Raw genomic sequence first — 19,578 nt, 5'->3', positions numbered from 1 at the left:
TGCCTAAACAGTGGAAACCCCTCAATTCTAACTTCAACACTAACCCCAACACACCCCTAACCCTAATCCCAACTGTAGCCATAACCCTAATCACAACCCTAACCCCAACACACCCCTAACCACAACCCTAACCCCAACACACCCGTAACCCTAATTCCAACCCTAGCCCTAATTCCAACCCTAACCCTAAGGGTATGTGCCCACGTAGCGGATTCGTGTGAGATTTTTCCGCACGACTTTTGAAAAATCTGCAAGTAAAAGGCACTGCGTTTTACCTGCGGATTTACAGCAGATTTCCAGTGTTTTTTTGTGCGGATTTCACCTGCGGATTCCTATTGAGGAACAGGTGTAAAACGCTGCGGAATCCGCACAAAGAATTGACATGCTGTGGAAAATACAACGCAGCGTTTCTGCACGGAATTTTCCGCATTATGGGCACAGCGGATTTGGTTTTCCATAGGTGTACACGGTACTGTAAACCTGATGGAAAACTGCTACGAATTCGCAGCGGCCAATCCGCTGCGGATCCGCGGCCGATCCGCTGCGGATCCGCTGCCAAATCCGCACATGCCATAACCCTAACCCTACCCGTAACCCTAACCCTAGTTCTAACCCTAACCCTAGTTCTAACCCTAACCCTAGTGGAAAAAAAATATATATATATTTTCTTTATTTTATTATTGTCCCTATCTATGGGGGTGATAAAGGGGGGGGTTTATTTATTATTTTTTTTATTTTGATCGCTGTGGTAGAACCTACCACAGCGATCAAAATGTACCTGTAAGGAATCTGCCGGCCGGCGGGCGTACTGAGCATGCGCCCGCCATTTTGGAAGATGGCGGCGCCCAGCGAGGAGACGGCCGGACACCGGGAGGATCGGTAAGTATGAAATGGTGGTGGGGGGGTGGATCTGAGCACAGGGGGGGTGATCGGAGGACGGGGGGAGCGGACAGCAGGACGGGGGAGCGGGCAGGAGCACGGGGCAGCGGAGCACAGGACGGAGGGGACCGGACCACGCACCGGAGCACTGGGGGGGCGATCGGTGGGGTGGGGGGTGGTCACTTCAGGTTTTCCAGCCATGGCCGATGATATTGCAGCATCGGCCATGGCTGGATTGTAATATTTCACCTGTTTTTTAGGTGAAATATTACAAATCGCTCTGATTGGCAGTTTCACTTTCAACAGCCAATCAGAGCGATCGTAGCCACGGGGGGGTGAAGCCACCCCCCCTGGGCTGAAGCACCACTCCCCCTGTTCCTGCAGATCGGGTGACATTGGAGTTAACCCTTTCACCCGATCTGCAGGAGCGCGATCATTCCATGACGCATACGCTGCGTCATAGGTCGTTTTGGCACCGACTTTCATGACGCAGCGTATGCGTCAAAGGTCGTTAAGGGGTTATCATGAACCACTGTAAACTATGAGTGTGAACAATCGCTTGCACAGGTAGATTGTTTGCCTTCAAAAGATGATTTTTAGGGCTAGCGGTGACTAGGGGGCAGTGGGGGGAGAAAACACTTACCTGCAGGCCGCCGGCACATTTAAGCTGGAATCTTTAATGCCTTCAATAGGCATCCTGTGTAAGGATCCCAGCCAATAATGGGACCGACCACAAACCAAGAGCTACCTGCAGACCAATGGATCCCTGGTTCTCCCTTTACCGGAACATCATGCCTGACTATTTTGGACACCTGCCATCTTTACTTTCCTTCCCTTTTAAAAGCAAAAGCATAAAAAATAGTATGTACAGAAAGAACAAAGCGAGCTGATCCGGGCACTGCCGCTCCCATCACCCGCAGGATACATTCCTTGTTACATCGGGAGTTGTCATTATTCTCTCTGGTTTCTAAGAGACTATAGAGGAATATAAGGAGCGGAGCATTCACCGGCAGCAGTGAGGTGTGTCTGCACAAAGCCACATGAAGGCGCGGACTGTCAGGTGAATAATGAGTGGAGTCCGGACCCCGAGCAGATGTGCACCGATCACATTTCACTCCACACCTAGTGATGCCCCAGACTACGGAAGGGACGGGCAGACCGCAAGTGCTCCGAGCACACATACGAGTCTGTACAGAGGAAGAAAGCAGAGATTATATCCAGCAGAGCACCCCAGTATAGGGAGACACCTAGAAGGTCACAGACGCACACCGGAGTATAATCGTTCACAATAGGTGATGTCACAGCTCACCTCCTTCTCCTCCTGTACAATGACTGATAACACCTCTATATACAGTAGATAACACAGGATCCACCGTTCACAATAGGGGATGTCACAGCTCACCTCCTCCTCCTGTACAATGACTGATATCACCTCTATATACAGTAGATAACACAGGATCCACCATTCACAATAGGGGATGTCACAGCTCACCTACTCCTCCATAGTAACCCTGCCTACAAAACTTTTCCCAATGATAAAACAGGCAAGTTAGCAGATAGCTGTGCCAGAAATATAAGAACAAAAAAAAGTAATGTAAAGTAAAAATGTGTCCTTCAATACAAAGTAATTGGGCTAGTCCACATTAAATAGATTAAAAACAATTAAAATGTTGATATACTGTGTACAAAACCAGACCCAACAAAATAGGGAGCGGAGCGGCATTTACACCACTTCATCTCCGATTGACTCTAGACTAGTGAGCCACCAGCTGTCAATCAGCGGCTTACCGCAATATCCTCTCATAAGGAAGGCTAATGGAAAAAGCTACCGGTAAATGGTGCATGTTATATTTAGACCCTTCCCTGCTCCCCTGCTGTCAGCAGACAGTAATGCCGGGAGTGCACAGATCGGGCTCATTCTCCGGACAGGTGCATCCTAGAATTCAGGACAAATCCTATAACTCATCTGTTCATCCTCGGTCTCTACAAACCAAGCAGATCAGGAGATTTCATTTCAATCCTTCGGGAAAAGTGAAAGGTGATTTCTGACTGCTACATTGGACGACACATGGAAGCCTTACGTATGCAAAATGGACCGAGAAAGAGCAAACAGAGAAATTCATTAAAAAAAAAAAAAAAAAGAAAAGTAATAAAATCCAAAAGGACAGAAGGGACAGATTTATCATTGCACTTCCAGGTTTGTTTGTTTTTTGAGTTAACACGCAATTCACCAAAAGATCAGTGACTTTCTCAAGTTGTTTGTGGTTTAGTGTTCAGATTTTTATATCAACATGGCTTTTCCAGATGTTTCACAAAATGTGACAACAAAAAAAGTCACAAAAATTGGCACAAATCTACTCCAGTTTCCCCTAAAGTCTATGAAATGGAAAGGAGCAGAGTGAGACATCAATTCTGCTCTGTGTCATCACAGTTCACACTGCGCTCAGTTGTGCCGGCTTCCCAGCCACACTGCGCTCAGTTGTGCCGGCTTCCCAGCCACACTGCGCTCAGTTGTGCCGGCTTCCCAGCCACACTGCGCTCAGTTGTGCCGGCTTCCCAGCCACACTGCGCTCAGTTGTGCCGGCTTCCCAGCCACACTGCGCTCAGTTGTGCCGGCTTCCCAGCCACACTGCGCTCAGTTGTGCCGGCTTCCCAGCCACACTGCGCTCAGTTGTGCCGGCTTCCCAGCCACACTGCGCTCAGTTGTGCCGGCTTCCCAGCCACACCGCGCTCAGTTGTGCCGGCTTCCCAGCCACACCGCGCTCAGTTGTGCCGGCTTCCCAGCCACACCGCGCTCAGTTGTGCCGGCTTCCCAGCCACACCGCGCTCAGTTGTGCCGGCTTCCCAGCCACACTGCGCTCAGTTGTGCCGGCTAATGTGATGCATGCCGCTGCCCACAGCACGATAAAGCGATCAAATTGGCCATATGCAAAACTGTTTACACACAAGTAATTTTTTGAGTTTTGGGATACATTTTATTGTCCTAATTATGGAGTTACGACCCCCTTATCCATGGATGGGTGCTGCAGCCATCTGTGATGCATCATATTTTCAAAAACGCTAGCCCATTTGCTGCCGCTATCAACCAAGTCATCTTTAAGGGAAGCTGCTGTTGGACACAGGGTTTGCCATCGTTGAAGACAGCATTAAATCAGATATTGATGATGATGATGATGATGATGATGATAGGTGGTGAAGGGGGGGGGACAGCCATCTTTGATCAGACCTGTTTACATTCCCTAATCAAACGCATGTTCGGTCCACATCCCGGAGATCGCGGATCCGCGGCGCACAATAACACAACAACTTCCTTTGTTTGCATTCACAAACTTCCCTCGTGTGCTTTTAATTTACTGACAACTGAGCCCGGTAGATCAAAGCGACTTCTATAAACAGTGCGAGGACGGAGCAGAAGCCTGGACTTCACATCGCACGCGGAGCGAGCAGGAAACAGACGCCAATAATTGAAGGCAGAGAATGCAGCAAAATAGGATATAAACTTCATCAAATACCATCACGTGCTCGGAAAGCAATCTCAGTGTACCACAAAAGACCTGAAGAACGTTTACTGCTGACAGATCAACAATCCGTCAGCCGGCCACTGCTGTAAGCAGTTAAAGGGTTAATCCCAAAACCCTAATTTGCTCCAATAGTAGGCGATCAGGGATGACCATGCATATATTTAACCCCTTCACCCCCCAGGGCCCTTTTCCGTTTTCATGTTTGTTTTTTGCTCCCCTTCTTCCCAGAGCCATAACTTTTTTATTTTTCATCAATATGGCCATGTGATGCCTTTTTTTTTTTTTTGCAAATCAAGTCGTACTTTTGAACCGCGGCGCTCATTGCAATCTGGCAGTGACAACCATAGAGGTCGTCAGGAGACCTCTGCTTGTCATGCTGACCCATCGGTTACCCGCAGTCACGTGTCACTGATGGGCGCGATTGCCGGAAGAGCGTGTTAAATGCCGCTGTAAGAGTTTGACAGCGGCATTTAACGGGTTAACAGCCGCAGGTGGGATTGCGATTCCACCCACGGCTGTTACGGGCACATGTCAGCTGGTCATAAAAAGCTGACATGTGCCGAGAAAGGGGAAGACACGACATGCGCAGTACATATACGGTGCATGTCGTGAAGGGGTTAAGTGGCTGTCCACTGACAAATTTTCCTCTTTAGAGTGCCTCTTTAAATTAAGAAACTTGAATGGCACTTAAAGGGATTGTCATGGATTAGAAAAACATGGCGCCTTCCTTTCAGAAGCAGAGTCACTGACAATGGGTTGTGCGTGAATTGCAGTTCAGCTCGATTCTCTTCAATGAGACCAATTAGCAAAAAGAAAAAGGCTTTTCCCAACATTGAAAGTGATCACTGACACCCTGGGACACTTATCGATCCAGAAAATTGGAGTCTGAAAAGTCCCCATGCATTGCTCCATCCATTCTCTATAGCAGCGTTCTCCAATCTGGTCAATGGGGGCATGCTGGGACCTGCAGTTACTCAACAGCTGGAGAACATTGTCCTGTAGGGTTGTCGTAGATCTCCAGTAGTCCCATAGAGGGTGAATGGACCCTTGGGATGCATGCTCGGCCAAAGATCCATCCTTGGGAGCAGATAGAGTGTGACCGCTGACAGTAGCGGAAAACTTGCAATATTATGGATAACCCTTTAACCTAAAAAAAATTTTATATATATATATATATATATATATATATATATATATATATATATATATATATATATATATATATATATATCTATCTATATATCTATATATCTATCATATATACTCGAGTATAAGCCGAGATTTTTGGGCTGAAAGTGCCCTTCTCGGCTTAGGCTCGAGTCATGGTCGGGGTTGGCGCGTGAGGGGGAGAGAGGACTGTCGCATACTCACCTGCTCCTGGTGTTCCTGACGCGGTCCCCGCATGTCCCACGGTCTTCGGGTGCCGCAGCTCTTCCTCTGTTCAGCAGTCACATGGTACCGCTCATTAAAGTAATGAATATGGACTCCACCCCCATAGGGGTGGAGCCGCATATTCCTTCCTGTAATGAGCGGTACCAGTGACCGCTGACAGAGTTAGAAGCTGCCGTGCCCGGAGACCATCTGTCCGGGAGAAGGAGCCAGGGACCGCGCCGGACCAGGTAAGTATTTCATATTTACCATCCCTCGTTCCATCCGCCGGGCGCCGCTCCGTCTTCCCGTCCTCTTGCAGTGACTGTGCAGGTCAGAGGGCGCGATTACGTATTAGTGTGCGCGCCGCCCTCTGCCTGAAGTCAGTGCGGAGAGACGGGACGCCGAGGAGCAGCGGGCAGCAAGAGAGGTGAGTATGTCACTTTTTTTTTCATTACAGCAGCATTAAATGTGGCACAGTTTTATATGGAGCATCTATGGGGAAATAATGAATTGTATGGCGCATTATATGGGGCATCTATGGGGCAATAATGAATTGTATGGAGCATCTATGGGGCAATAATGAATTGTATGGCGCACTATATGGAGCATCTATGGGGCAATAATGAATTGCATGGAGCATTATATGTGGCAGAGTTTTATATGGAGCATCTATGGGGCTATAATGAACTTGTAATGCAGCATTACAAGAGGCACAGTTTTATATGGAGCATCTTATGGGGCCATAATGAACTATATGGAGCATTATATGTGGCACATTTTTATATGGAGCCAATCTCAATTAATTTTACTTTTATTGGTATCTATTTTTATTTTTGAAATTTACCGGTAGCTGCTGCATTTCCTACCCTAGGCTTATACTCGAGTCATTAAGTTTTCCCAGTTTTTTGTGGCAAAATTAAGGGGGGGGTCGGCTTATACTCGAGTATATACACGGTATATATATATATATATTATATACACACACTCACCTATTTAACATTCGCACCGGATACGGTATAACCCTTAATTTACCACTCACCTCGTTGCCGTATACCATAAGGTGGTGAGTAGTAATTAGCGACTTGAAGACCACCACCCAGCTGCTGTTGGTCGTTCTTTCAAATAAAGTGTCCGCCAACTGTGGGATGTTCACGTTCATCTCATTTGTGCACTGGATCAAATCTGAAAGTACACATATACATATTTCAATAGAAAGAAAAAAAAAAAAAAAAAAACACAACACCCTTCAAATAAAAGGATCAGAGCAGCCGATGTAGACTTTTGTGGCCAGCCTCCGCCACGTGCAGCGCTGGGCATTTCCTGACCAGCATGAAGGAAGGTCGCTACATAATGAGAGGTCAGACGGCAGAGCCGACGGTCAGGACATCAGTCATTACAGAAGGATATCCTTTATATAGTTTATGTTTTGAGCACATTTCAGTACATTTTTAATTGGACAACCCATTTAAGAAATTTGATTCTAATAAATGATGTAGGAAGGTGCAAGTAAAGGGGTACAATTAGGGAATGTGAGGGAAATGTAGGACGGTGCAGCACTGTGGAGAGGACAGGTAGTGTGGTAGAGTTGTGCAGCAGATGTAGGGAGGTGCAGGACTGTGGAGAGGACAGGTAGTGTGGTAGAGTTGAGCAGGAGATGTAGGGAGGTGCAGGACTGTGGAGAAGCCAGGTAGTGTGGTAGTTGAGCAGGAGATGTAGGGAGGTGCAGCACTGTGGAGAGGACAGTTAGTGTCGTGCAGTTGAGCAGGAATTGTAGGGCAGTGCAGCACTGTGGAGAGGACGGGTAGTGTCGTAGAGTTGAGCAGGAGTTGTAGGGAGGTGCGCACTGTGGAGAGGACGGGTAGTGTTGTAGAATGGAGCAGGAGATGTAGGGAGGTGCAGCACTGTGGAGAGGACCGGTAGTATTGTAGAGTGGAGCAAGAGCTGTAGGGAGCTGCAGCACTGTGGAGAGGACAGCTAGTGTTGCAGAATGGAGCAGGAGATGCAGGGCGGTGCAGCACTGTGGAGAGGACGGGTAGTGTTGCAGAATGGAGCAGATGTAGGGAGGTGCAGCACTGTGGAGAGGACGGGTAGTGTTGTAGAATGGAGCAGATGTAGGGAGGTGCAGCACTGTGGAGAGGACGGGTAGTGTTGCAGAATGGAGCAGATGTAGGGAGGTGCAGCACTGTGGAGAGGACGGGTAGTGTTGTAGAATGGAGCAGATGTAGGGAGGTGCAGCACTGTGGAGAGGACGGGTAGTGTTGTAGAATGGAGCAGATGTAGGGAGGTGCAGCACTGTGGAGAGAACGGGTAGTGTTGTAGAATGGAGCAGATGTAGGGAGGTGCAGCACTGTGGAGAGGACGGGTAGTGTGGTAGAATGGAGCAGGAGATGTAGGGAGGCGCAGCACTGTGGAGAGGACGGGTAGTGTTGTAGAATGGAGCAGGAGATGTAGGGAGGCGCAGCACTGTGGAGAGGACGGGTAGTGTTGTAGAGTGGAGCAGATGTAGGTAGGTGCAGCACTGGACTATCTTGTAGGCACATGTGATAAGTTTATGTTGTTTTCTAAAGCAGACCGGTAGCTAGTGCAGTGGCTGTCAGAAATATGAGCCTAGCTGCTGAATTTAGGATAGAATATGCCACCACTTTATAATTGGTAGGCATCTGATCACTTGGTACCCATTGATACTGAGAATTATCATTCTATAACCCCCACATTTGCTTCTAAGTCAGACTACCATTGATGCAGAAATGATAGCACAATACAGGAATAGAGAATTTAATGGGAGAATTACCGATCACGAGTCCCACCTCTGCACCTATTTTGACAGTCTCCTATTCACCGAGCCATACATTATACTGTTAAATGCCAAGTAGAGGGCACAGACACAGGTGCATCCTCACACCTAGAAAAGTGGTTACATATATTAGATAATGTAGATGCTTTACAAAAATTTTGAGAGATACAGTATTACATCCCTCACAGGCACCCACCATACAGAATTTAAAAAAAACAAAAACCTATCACCCAAGACAACAGTGAGCGGAGCCAAGATGAACTCGTTGCACCATAACCTTCCCTGAAGCATAAATGAAACCACAGGGAATGGTTTCATCAGAGCGGAAGGCCCGGACATGACGGCTGGCTCTCACTTCTCATTACCTCTTTGGAGGAGTCAGCCGTCATCTGCAGGAGTCCTATACTAGTAATCTACCAGTGCTGTCATCTTTGGCTACTATCCACTCACAAATGGCCAGGAGACACAAAATTAGTCTGTGGATGGCAGGGTTTTGTGATCACTCCAGGGAGACGCGTCATGTTGTAACATGTATTCATCCACAACCTCGGATAATCACCCATTAATCCTTTCCCGACACGTGACGTACAACTCACGAACTGGGTGCGGGATTATGGACCTATTTGAGAAGTTGAGATGACCCCCTTTAAATTACTATATCTTTAGTCTCCCTAGGTGAGAAGATGCCACAAGAGGTGTATGGCAGTAGCTTGCCTGATATCCACCCCTCAAAAATACATGCATGCTCATCCAAGCCGAGTGTGCACATGAATGGCGGAGTCTGGAGAGATGTTGGTTCTGTTTGGACCGATCCCTTCCCATGCTTAGAAGAGATTCCCTGGACTAGTGAGCGTTCTCACGGTGGGCATCAGATACTGTACAGCAGGCAGATGCACAGCACATGGAGTACACGCAGCACTCACATTGTGGTCCCGGGATATCTGGCCAGGCCCTGATGCACGGACATCTGGAAAACATGTTCTGTTCTCAGGATCGGGGAAAAGCTTCACAAAGAATAGCCTCTAATAAACTAATAATTGATATCGGTAACCGCAATGTTTAGCAGAGAATAGGTTACTAAAATATTCCCTAATTAGAGCTGCCTAGAATTGAGGAAGCTTACAATTGTACTGCAGTAGGTTACAAAAGGGGCTACCAACCTGCCTTCTAAAAGGAACAAAGTGGGGTAAAAAGACACAATCTCCTCAATGTGAGATAGCTGAGGGTCCGGGCTTCACCGATCAACTGTGATTGGCTTCCACAGGTTATTATTTTTTATTTATTTTTTTAATTGTAGCTGTTCTGCGAAACCCGGCAGCAGCAACTACACATTGTAAGGAGCTGCGCTTTGTAACGCTGATTATTGGCAGCGTCGGGTCTTGGACCCCCCGCCGATCTAATAATGATGACATATCCTAAAGCATGGGTCATCAATATGTTGTGACATGATAGACCCTTAGATTTATAAACCGTCGCATTGACGGCCATTTTCTGCTGGTTTTTTTCCGGGTTGAATTTCATTATTTGGGATTATTTTACCCTCTCCTGACGCCATCGGAGAGCATTATGCTGCCAGCCGACCCTGATGTAATTTGGGGTTTCTCGGGTGACACTTTTTTTTTTTTTACTAGAAGGGCTGACAATCACGGCTCTACGTCCGGCACTTTCATCTGCTCCCATCTTCAGTTTTGCTTCTTTTCCCACTTATTTCAGTAAACACATGCGATGTTGCCAAAGAGCAGCCAAAATCTTCAGCGGAAGTGGACGCTGCCAAGAATCCTACAAGAACTGCTTAAAACCATCTGCTTAGGGGGAAATATTCACATAGCCGTGAGCAACTAAGGAAAGCTGTATGGATCCAAGCCTGGAGGGCTGGCTGAAGCGAGGAGCAGGCGGCCCCCCGTCCCGGCGTTACTATAAGAGGGGTGTGACGTTACACAAGTGGTGGCTATCCTTCATGTGTTATGTAACTTGCTACCTGCAGGATATATACAGCGCAGGACACCGTGCTGGGAGGATGACCCCTAATGTTTACAGTCAGTGGGGTCCGGTATCCAACATCCCCACCAATATGCTGTTATCAGTCCTGCAATGGCCAGATCAACAAAGCTGGCAGCTCAGATCCCATTCACTTCAATAGAAGGTGATACAATATTAAAAAAAGCATCCATCACAGTGTATGGAGCCGTGGTATTTGGGCTTCGTGCCATTTTTCACCCGTTTTCCTCCAGGAGGGAAGGTGCACATGATACATTAGCTGCTGCTCTAGCAATAAGACAGAGCAAACACACATGATCCGAGCAATGTCCACACCGTGCACAAGGCTGCTGGGGACATTGATCTGCATGTGAAAGGTAAATGAGACGCCCGGCTCAAGAGGTAAGCACAGATCAATGCGGGTGATGGCGTCACGGGCACAGAGCTGATATCATGGGAACGGCACGTATCGGAGGCTCACAATCTGCTGACTGCACTCTAAGGTGCGGGCCGATCCACCCAGGATAAAACACTGATACACTAATGGAAGCAGCAGACACCTCGTATACATCTAAGGTCTATAAATAAGGAGCAGTCAACTACTTGATATAATAAAAATCTACAGGATAGGGGAGAACTTGCAGCTTGCCGGTGTCCGATCCCCATAGATCAAGAAATCGCGGCTCTGGAACATCTTGTAGGGTGTGAAGTTGGGTAGGTCCCCAGCCTCCGCTCCATTCACTGTATATTGGAATCCCGTTTTTCCCCTTTCTCCGGCAGTCCCATTGACAATGAATGGAGTCAGGGCCATGCATGCGCTCCTCAAAGAATTAAAAAGATATAAGGACATTCTTTAAGTTTAGATTCCCAAAAGCAGTAAGGGAGGGACACAGGTACCTAATTTTTGGAGCTTGGGAGGCATGCTGTACTGCACTGTGGTATATGAGGCCGTTAGGATATATGGCGTGCGCTACATGGAGGCAGTATAGACTCTACATGGCAGATTTTTTTTTTTTTTTTTCCCCCAGTGTAGGAAAAGTTTGACAAGTCCTGATCTAGAGTTCACGGGTGCGGTACTTGCCTCCTGACACATGCATGCTGGCTAACATGTGTGGGGGCCTTTAGTCCAGGTCACGGGGGGGGGGGGGGGGCAAGCTGAGGACAGCAGGGGTGAGGCCGCAATCACACTCCTGAATTAAAACTCTATACCAGTTGCACAGTTCGCAGAGCCGTTTTCCAGCCCCTTCACAATTTATGGGCCCATATCGTGCCCACGTATCCCTCTGCAAGTGTTGGAGTTCTGCCTGGAAGATTTTTCTTTAAATGGCAAACTACATGAAAAGACAAACGAGTATTTGGAGAAAAGCTTAATAAATCTAATGGCTTCTGGTAACAGATCCATGCGTTGTCCAAACACGCGATTATGAAGAAGCGCTCGGAAATCATTTCTTACAGGACAATTACGTTTAATAAGGGCAAAAAATAAATTGGGTTTGTGCTGAATGATGTGCAGTCGGCGGAGGAAGAAAGCTAATGCAGCGTGATAGGAAAAAGCAGGATCCAAGTGGCCAGTGTCCTGCAGACAACTCAAGCCGGGCGTGTACAAAAATACGCAACTATAGAGATCCACGGGGGCAGCAAAGCCCATACAGGACTGCAGAACTACAACTCTCAGCAGGTTGGGGACTACCATTATATAGGATTCATACAGCACTCCATGACACTACCCTGCTTAGCCCCTAACCATGTGTACAAAATAACAAAGGCCATTTCTTCCATCCCAGGATGAGCGCCCCGTGAATAATTTAGATATGTACTCGTGACATCACCTCGCTCTATGTAGGTCTACACCCAGGGCCAGACACTTACAGGGAGGCAAAGGAGTTGCACGGAAATAGGGAAAAAAAGGGATGGCATTTTATATGCCACTCCTGGTGATTATCTGTGTCTGCACGCAAGTGAATAGGGATGAGCTGCAATACCAAACATAGTCCATACGAAAGGGGGGCGCTGTTTCAGGAAGAAAAAAAAAAAAAAAAAAAGTTTTTCCAAATTTTCTACAATCCTTCTAATCTCTTAGAGCAATATCTGACTCAGCTGTTAACCCATTTAACACCGCCGTCAATCTCTGATGGTGAGTGCATATCCCACCACTGATGGGTTATGACCGTCAGGACCCTGCTGATGACCCTATGTCATGTCCTATGCTGCTCAGCTATATGCAGAGTTTCAAAAGGAGACTGGGATTTTCACTATAGAATGCAATAATGCCATTACATAAGGATACGGAAAAAAAAGTTAAAAAAAAAAAAAAAATACATAGAAAATTTTTTTTCCATTAAAAAAAATTAAGTAATTAAAAAAAGATATATCATATTTATACTTGGTATTGCCGCATTCATAAAAGTCTGAGCTATCAAAATATATCAATGAATCTAATCAGTAAATGTCATAAAGAATGAAGAAAAAAAAACAAACAAACTAGAACTTGCCGAACAGAAAACAAATGGTGATGTTGACGTAAAAATAAAACTGTTATGGCCTTAGAAGAAAAAGGAGGAAAATAAAAGCACGAAAACAAAAACTGGCTGCGGAGAAAAAGGGTTGAAGACATGGCCATTTTTCGTTTTTGCGCTTTCGTTCTTTCCTGCTCTTTTTCCAAGAGCCATAACTTTTCTCATTTACGTCGCTGGATGAGGTCTTATATCTTGGGGGGACGAGTTGTGGTTTTGAATGATACCATTCACTTTACCAAACAACAAAATGAAAAGGAGGGGGGGGGAATAAACAATAATTACAAGTGTGGTGAAATGGTAAAAAAGTGACTTTATTTTTTTTTGGGGGGGGGTGTCATTTTTATGCCGTTCAATTGTACGCTAACAATTATCTGGCAACGTGATTGGTTAAAGGGAATGCCCCGAAAATTAACATTGATGGCCTATGCTTAAGATAGAGGCAGGTGCTGGCTAAATGCCATAGTTGGCACCCGCTCTGTATGAGCTGGGCTCAGATCCTGAGCGATGACCAGTGACTTTCATCACAGGTCATTAGGGGGTTAAACATTTTTTTTTTTTTTTTTTAAATACTTATACATGAAGACTTAGGCTACTTTCACACTAGCGTTAACTGCATTCCGTCGCAATGCGTCGTTTTGCCGAAAAAACGCATCCTGCAAAAGTGTTTGCAGGATGCGTTTTTTCACCATTAACATGAAGCGACGCATTGTGACGGATTGCCACACGTCGCACCCGTCCTGCGACGGATGCGTCGTGCAGTGGCGGACCGTCGGGAGCAAAAAACGCTACATGTAACGTTTTTTGCTCACGACGGTCCGCTTTTTCTGACCGAGCATGCGCGGCCGGAACTCCGCCCCCACCTCCCCGCACATCACAATGGGGCAGCGGATGCGCTGGAAAAATGCATCCGCTGCCCCCGTTGTGCGGCGGAGACCACGCTAGCGTCGGCCCGACGCACAGCGACGGGCCGAGCCCGACGCTAGTGTGAAAGAAGCCTAAGACTTTTATTTCCTTGATGTCCATATAACAGACAACAGACTTTACTGAATGAGTGTAAAGAAATGGTAAAGTATCAGATACATTGTATCAAACTGTCAGGAGAGGAGGGAGAGCTGACTGCTGAGGATGGAAACATTTGTAACGAACCCTCAGCTGAGAGATGGATTACAAGTACTGACCCTAAACAGGAACAGTCCCATTAACTACAAGAGGAAGACCAGGGACACAAGTCCCCTTCTTTCCAGTGGTTTCTCTTTCAAACTGGAGTATGAAACGCCGGCCTATGGAATCCATCTGATGCACCAGCCGCGGCCGGGCCACGTGGTGGATACATGGCTTTGAAGACAGGACTGTAGCGAGCCGAGCAGCCGTATGTCCGGCAGATCATGAGGAAGTAATCATTCTTATTACATAAACAGCAAGCAGAGATCCTGCCCTGGGAGACGAGGACACAACACATCGCAGATCATCAGAAACTATAGTGTACAAGGGTCTCAGCGACCAGCAGGTGCCGCACAGCACAGCGCCCCTCCAGTAAGAAAGAAAAAACTGCAGAAATGGGATTACTGACAACTACCCCAGACCCAACATTGGAAGAGCACGTAGCCATTCTAAATAAGGAGAAAACCCCCAAACACAGTACTCCGCACCCCTCACTGAGCAGACAGGGGGACCCCCATACTCCGCACCCCTCACTGAGCAGACAGGGGGACCCCCATGCTCCGCACCCCTCACTGTCTGGATAGGGGAGACCCCCATACTTCACACCCCTCTCTGTCTGGATAGGGGAGACCCCCATACTTCACACCCCTCTCTCTCAGGACAGCGGAGACCCCATACTCCACACCCCTCTCTCTCAGGACAGGGGGACCCCCATACTCCACACCCCTCACTGTCCGGACAGGAGACCCCCATACTCCGCACCCTTAACTGACCGGACAGGGGGGACGCCCACTCTCTGCACCCCTCACTGTGAGGACAGGGGGACCCCCACTCTGCACCCCTCACTGACCAGACAGGGGGACCCCCACACTCCGCACCCCTCACTGACCAGACAGGGGGACCCCCACTCTCTGCACCCCTCACTGTCAGGACAGGGGGACCCCCATACTCCGCACCCTTAACTGACCGGACAGGGGGGATGCCCACTCTCTGCACCCCTCACAGTCAGGACAGGGGGACCCCCATACTCCGCACCCCTCACTGACCGGACAGGGGGACCCCCACTCTCTGCACCACTCACTGTCAAGACAGGGGGACCCCCATACTCCGCACCCCTCACTGACCAGACAGGGGGACCCCCATACTCCGCACCCCTCACTGACCAGACAGGGGGACCCCCATACTCCGCACCCCTCACTGACCAGACAGGGGGACCCCCATACTCCGCACCCCTCACTGACCAGACAGGGGGACCCCCATACTCCGCACCCCTCACTGACCAGACAGGGGGACCCCCATACTCCGCACCCCTCACTGACCAGACAGGGGGACCCCCATACTCCGCACCCCTCACTGACCAGACAGGGGGACCCCCATACTCCGCACCCCTCACTGACCAGACAGGGGGACCCCCATACTCCGCACCCCTCACTGACCAGACAGGGGGACCCCCATACTCCGCACCCCTCACTGACCAGACAGGGGGACCCCCACTCTCTGCACCCCTCACTGTCAGGACAGGGGGACCCCCATACTCCGCACCCTTAACTGACCGGACAGCGGGACCCCCACTCTCTGCACCCCTCACTGTCAGGACAGGGGGACCCCCATACTCCGCACCCTTAACTGACCGGACAGCGGGACCCCCACTCTCTGCACCCCTCACTGTCAGGACAGGGGAACCCGCATACTCCGCACCCCTCACTGTCAGGACAGGGGGACCCGCATACTCCGCACCCCTCACTGTCAGGACAGGGGGACCCCCATACTCCGCACCCCTCACTGACCAGAAAAGGGGACCCCCATACTCCGCACCCCTGTCAGGACAAGGGGACCCCCACACTCCACACCCCTGTCAGGACAAGGGGACCCCCACACTCCACACCCCTCACTGTCAGGACAGGGGGACCCCCACACTCCACACCCCTCACTGTCAGGACAGGGGGACCCCCACACTCCACACCCCTCACTGTCAGGACAGGGGGACCCCCATACTCCGCACCCTTAACTGACCAGACAGCGGGACCCCCACTCTCTGCACCCCTCACTGTCAGGACAGGGGGACCCACATACTCCGCACCCCTCACTGTCAGGACAGGGGGACCCCCACACTCCGCACCCTTCACTGTCAGGACAGGGGGACCCCCACACTCCGCACCCCTCACTGTCAGGACAGGGGGACCCCCACACTCCGCACCCCTCACTGTCAGGACAGGGGGACCCCCACACTCCGCACCCTTCACTGTCAGGACAGGGGGACCCCCACACTCCGCACCCCTCACTGTCAGGACAGGGGGACCCCCACACTCCGCACCCCTCACTGTCAGGACAGGGGGACCCCCACACTCCGCACCCCTCACTGTCAGGACAGGGGGACCCCCACACTCCGCACCCCTCACTGTCAGGACAGGGGGACCCCCACACTCCGCACCCTTCACTGTCAGGACAGGGGGACCCCCACACTCCGCACCCCTCACTGTCAGGACAGGGGGACCCCCACACTCCGCACCCCTCACTGTCAGGACAGGGGGACCCCCACACTCCGCACCCCTCACTGTCAGGACAGGGGGACCCCCACACTCCGCACCCTTCACTGTCAGGACAGGGGGACTCCCACACTCCGCACCCCTCACTGTCAGGACAGGGGGACCCCCACACTCCGCACCCCTCACTGTCAGGACAGGGGGACCCCCACACTCCGCACCCCTCACTGTCAGGACAGGGGGACCCCCACACTCCGCACCCCTCACTGTCAGGACAGGGGGACCCCCACACTCCGCACCCCGGCGGTCGCCGGTTCCCGGTACTCACAGTCCAGGTGCTTCTTCTTGGGCCCCATGATCTCGTGGGTCGTGGCCTTGCACACGGTCTTGGACACGGCGGAGCCGGTGACGCTGTGCTGAGCCGCCGTGATGCGGTCCGTGATGCTCTGCCCGGACATGGCAGCGTCTTATACCTCACAGATCAGAGGGAAGAGGCCCGGGGCGCGGGATCCGGTGTGAGCAGCCCGGCCGCACACCTGCTCATGGAGAGGAGCCGGCCCCGCACGCACACACGGACACTGCCGGCCCAGGAGCCGCCGCACGGCGCCGAGCGTCACAGAACGGGAGCGGAGGAGGAAAATGGCGGCGCAGCTCCACCTCAGAGCCCGGCGGCGTCACGTGACCCGAGGGCGGAGCGTACACAGGGCGTCTGACATTGGGGGCGGGGCTTTCCAGAGAAATCCACTGTGTAGTCGGAGACATCGCGTGGTGGGCGGGGCAATTACTGGGAATCCTGCGATATGGGCGGGGCGTACATCTAGACACGCCCGATGTCAGGACTGGACACGCCCAGTATGCCCAAGTAATCATCCCAGTGTAATCTATGCACACAGTCATATATAGAGCTATATAATACACATACACCAGTAATCCCAGTATAATCCATGCACACAGTCATATATATTGAGTTATATAATACACATGCACCAATAATCCCAGTATAATCCATGCACACAGTCATATATGGAGCTATATAATACACATACACCAATCCCAGTATAATCCATGCACACAATCATATATGGAGCTATATCATACATTTACACCAGTAATCCCAGTATAATCCATGCACACAGTCATATATGGAGCTATATCATATATTTACACCAGTAATCCCAGTATAATCCATGCACACAGTCACATATGGAGCTATAGCATACATTTACACCAGTAATCCCAGTATAATCCAGTATAATCCATGCACACAGTCACATATGGAGCTATATCATACATTTACACCAGTAATCCCAGTATAATCCATGCACACAGTCACATATGGAGCTATATCATACATTTACACCAGTAATCCCAGTATAATCCATGCACACAGTCATATATGGAGCTATATCATACACTTTCACCAGTAATCCCAGTATAATCCATGCACACAGTCATATATAGAGCTATATGTTACACATACACCAGTAATCCCAGTATAATCCATGCACACAGTCATATATAGAGCTATATTTTACACATACACCAATAATCCCAGTATAATCCATGCACACAGTCATATATGGAGCTATATAATACACATGCACCAATAATCCCAGTATAATCCATGCACACAATCATATATAGTGCTATATCATACATTTACACCAGTAATCCCAGTATAATCCATGCACACAGTCATATATGGAGCTATATCATACATTTACACCAGTAATCCCAGTATAATCCATGCACACAGTCACATATGGAGCTATATCATACATTTACACCAGTAATCCCAGTATAATCCATGCACACAGTCATATATGGAGCTATATCATACACTTTCACCAGTAATCCCAGTATAATCCATGCACACAGTCATATATAGAGCTATATCTTACACATACACCAGTAATCCCAGTATAATCCATGCACACAGTCATATATAGAGCTATATTTTACACATACACCAATAATCCCAGTATAATCCATGCACACAGTCATATATAGAGGTACATAATACACATGCACCAATAATCCCAGTATAATCCATGCACACAGTCATATATGGAGCTATATAATACACATACACCAGTGATCCCAGTATAATCCATGCACACAGTCATATATGGAGCTATATAATACACATACACCAGTGATCCCAGTATAATCCATGCACACAGTCACATATTGAGCTATATAATACACATACACCAATAATCCCAGTATAATCTGTACACACAGTCATATATGGAGCTATATAATACACATACACCAATAATCCCAGTATAATCTGTACACACAGTCATATATGGAGCTATATAATACACATACACCAGTAATCCCAGTATAATCTGTACACACAGTCATATATGGAGCTATATAATACACATACACCAATAATCCCAGTATAATCCATGCACACAGTCATATATCAAGCTATATAATACACACACACCAGTAATCCCAGTATAATCCATGCACACAGTCACATATCGAGCTATATAATACACATACACCAATAATCCCAGTATAATCTGTACACACAGTCATATATGGAGCTATATAATACACATACACCAATAATCCCAGTATAATCCATGCACACAGTCATATATCAAGCTATATAATACACATACACCAGTAATCCCAGTATAATCCATGCACACAGTCATATATGGAGCTATATAATACACATACACCAATAATCCCAGTATAATCCATGCACACAGTCATATATGGAGCTATATCATACACATACACCAATAATCCCAGTATAATCCATGCACACAGTCATATATGGAGCTATATCATACACATACACCAATAATCCCAGTATAATCCATGCACACAGTCATATATGGAGCTATATCATA

General features: G+C 48.6%; 1 protein-coding gene across 16 annotated transcripts in view; it reads right to left on the bottom strand.

Moving 5' to 3' along the window:
- Positions 1-17,435, bottom strand: part of PICALM (phosphatidylinositol binding clathrin assembly protein) — a 66,986-nt gene extending 49,551 nt beyond the window's left edge. For 3 of the 16 annotated variants that reach the window (XM_077298599.1, XM_077298593.1, XM_077298591.1), the window contains exons 1-2: positions 17,031-17,387; positions 6,811-6,953 (exon numbers count right to left, since the gene is read on the bottom strand). In XM_077298599.1, the coding sequence (XP_077154714.1) occupies positions 6,811-6,953; positions 17,031-17,160 (273 nt within the window). In that variant the 5' untranslated portion in view covers positions 17,161-17,387. Of the gene's footprint in view, positions 1-6,810; positions 6,954-17,030 lie in introns of all 16 variants that reach the window. The other 13 variants (XM_077298594.1, XM_077298597.1, XM_077298598.1 and 10 more) reach the window with 7 other exon arrangements.
- Positions 17,436-19,578: the final 2,143 nt, after the last annotated feature.

Source organism: Ranitomeya variabilis, chromosome 3, assembly GCF_051348905.1.
Source record: "Ranitomeya variabilis isolate aRanVar5 chromosome 3, aRanVar5.hap1, whole genome shotgun sequence".
Lineage (NCBI taxonomy): Eukaryota > Metazoa > Chordata > Amphibia > Anura > Dendrobatidae > Ranitomeya > Ranitomeya variabilis.
Note: the sequence above shows the minus strand (reverse complement) of the source record. Positions and strands in the feature narration are given on the sequence as shown.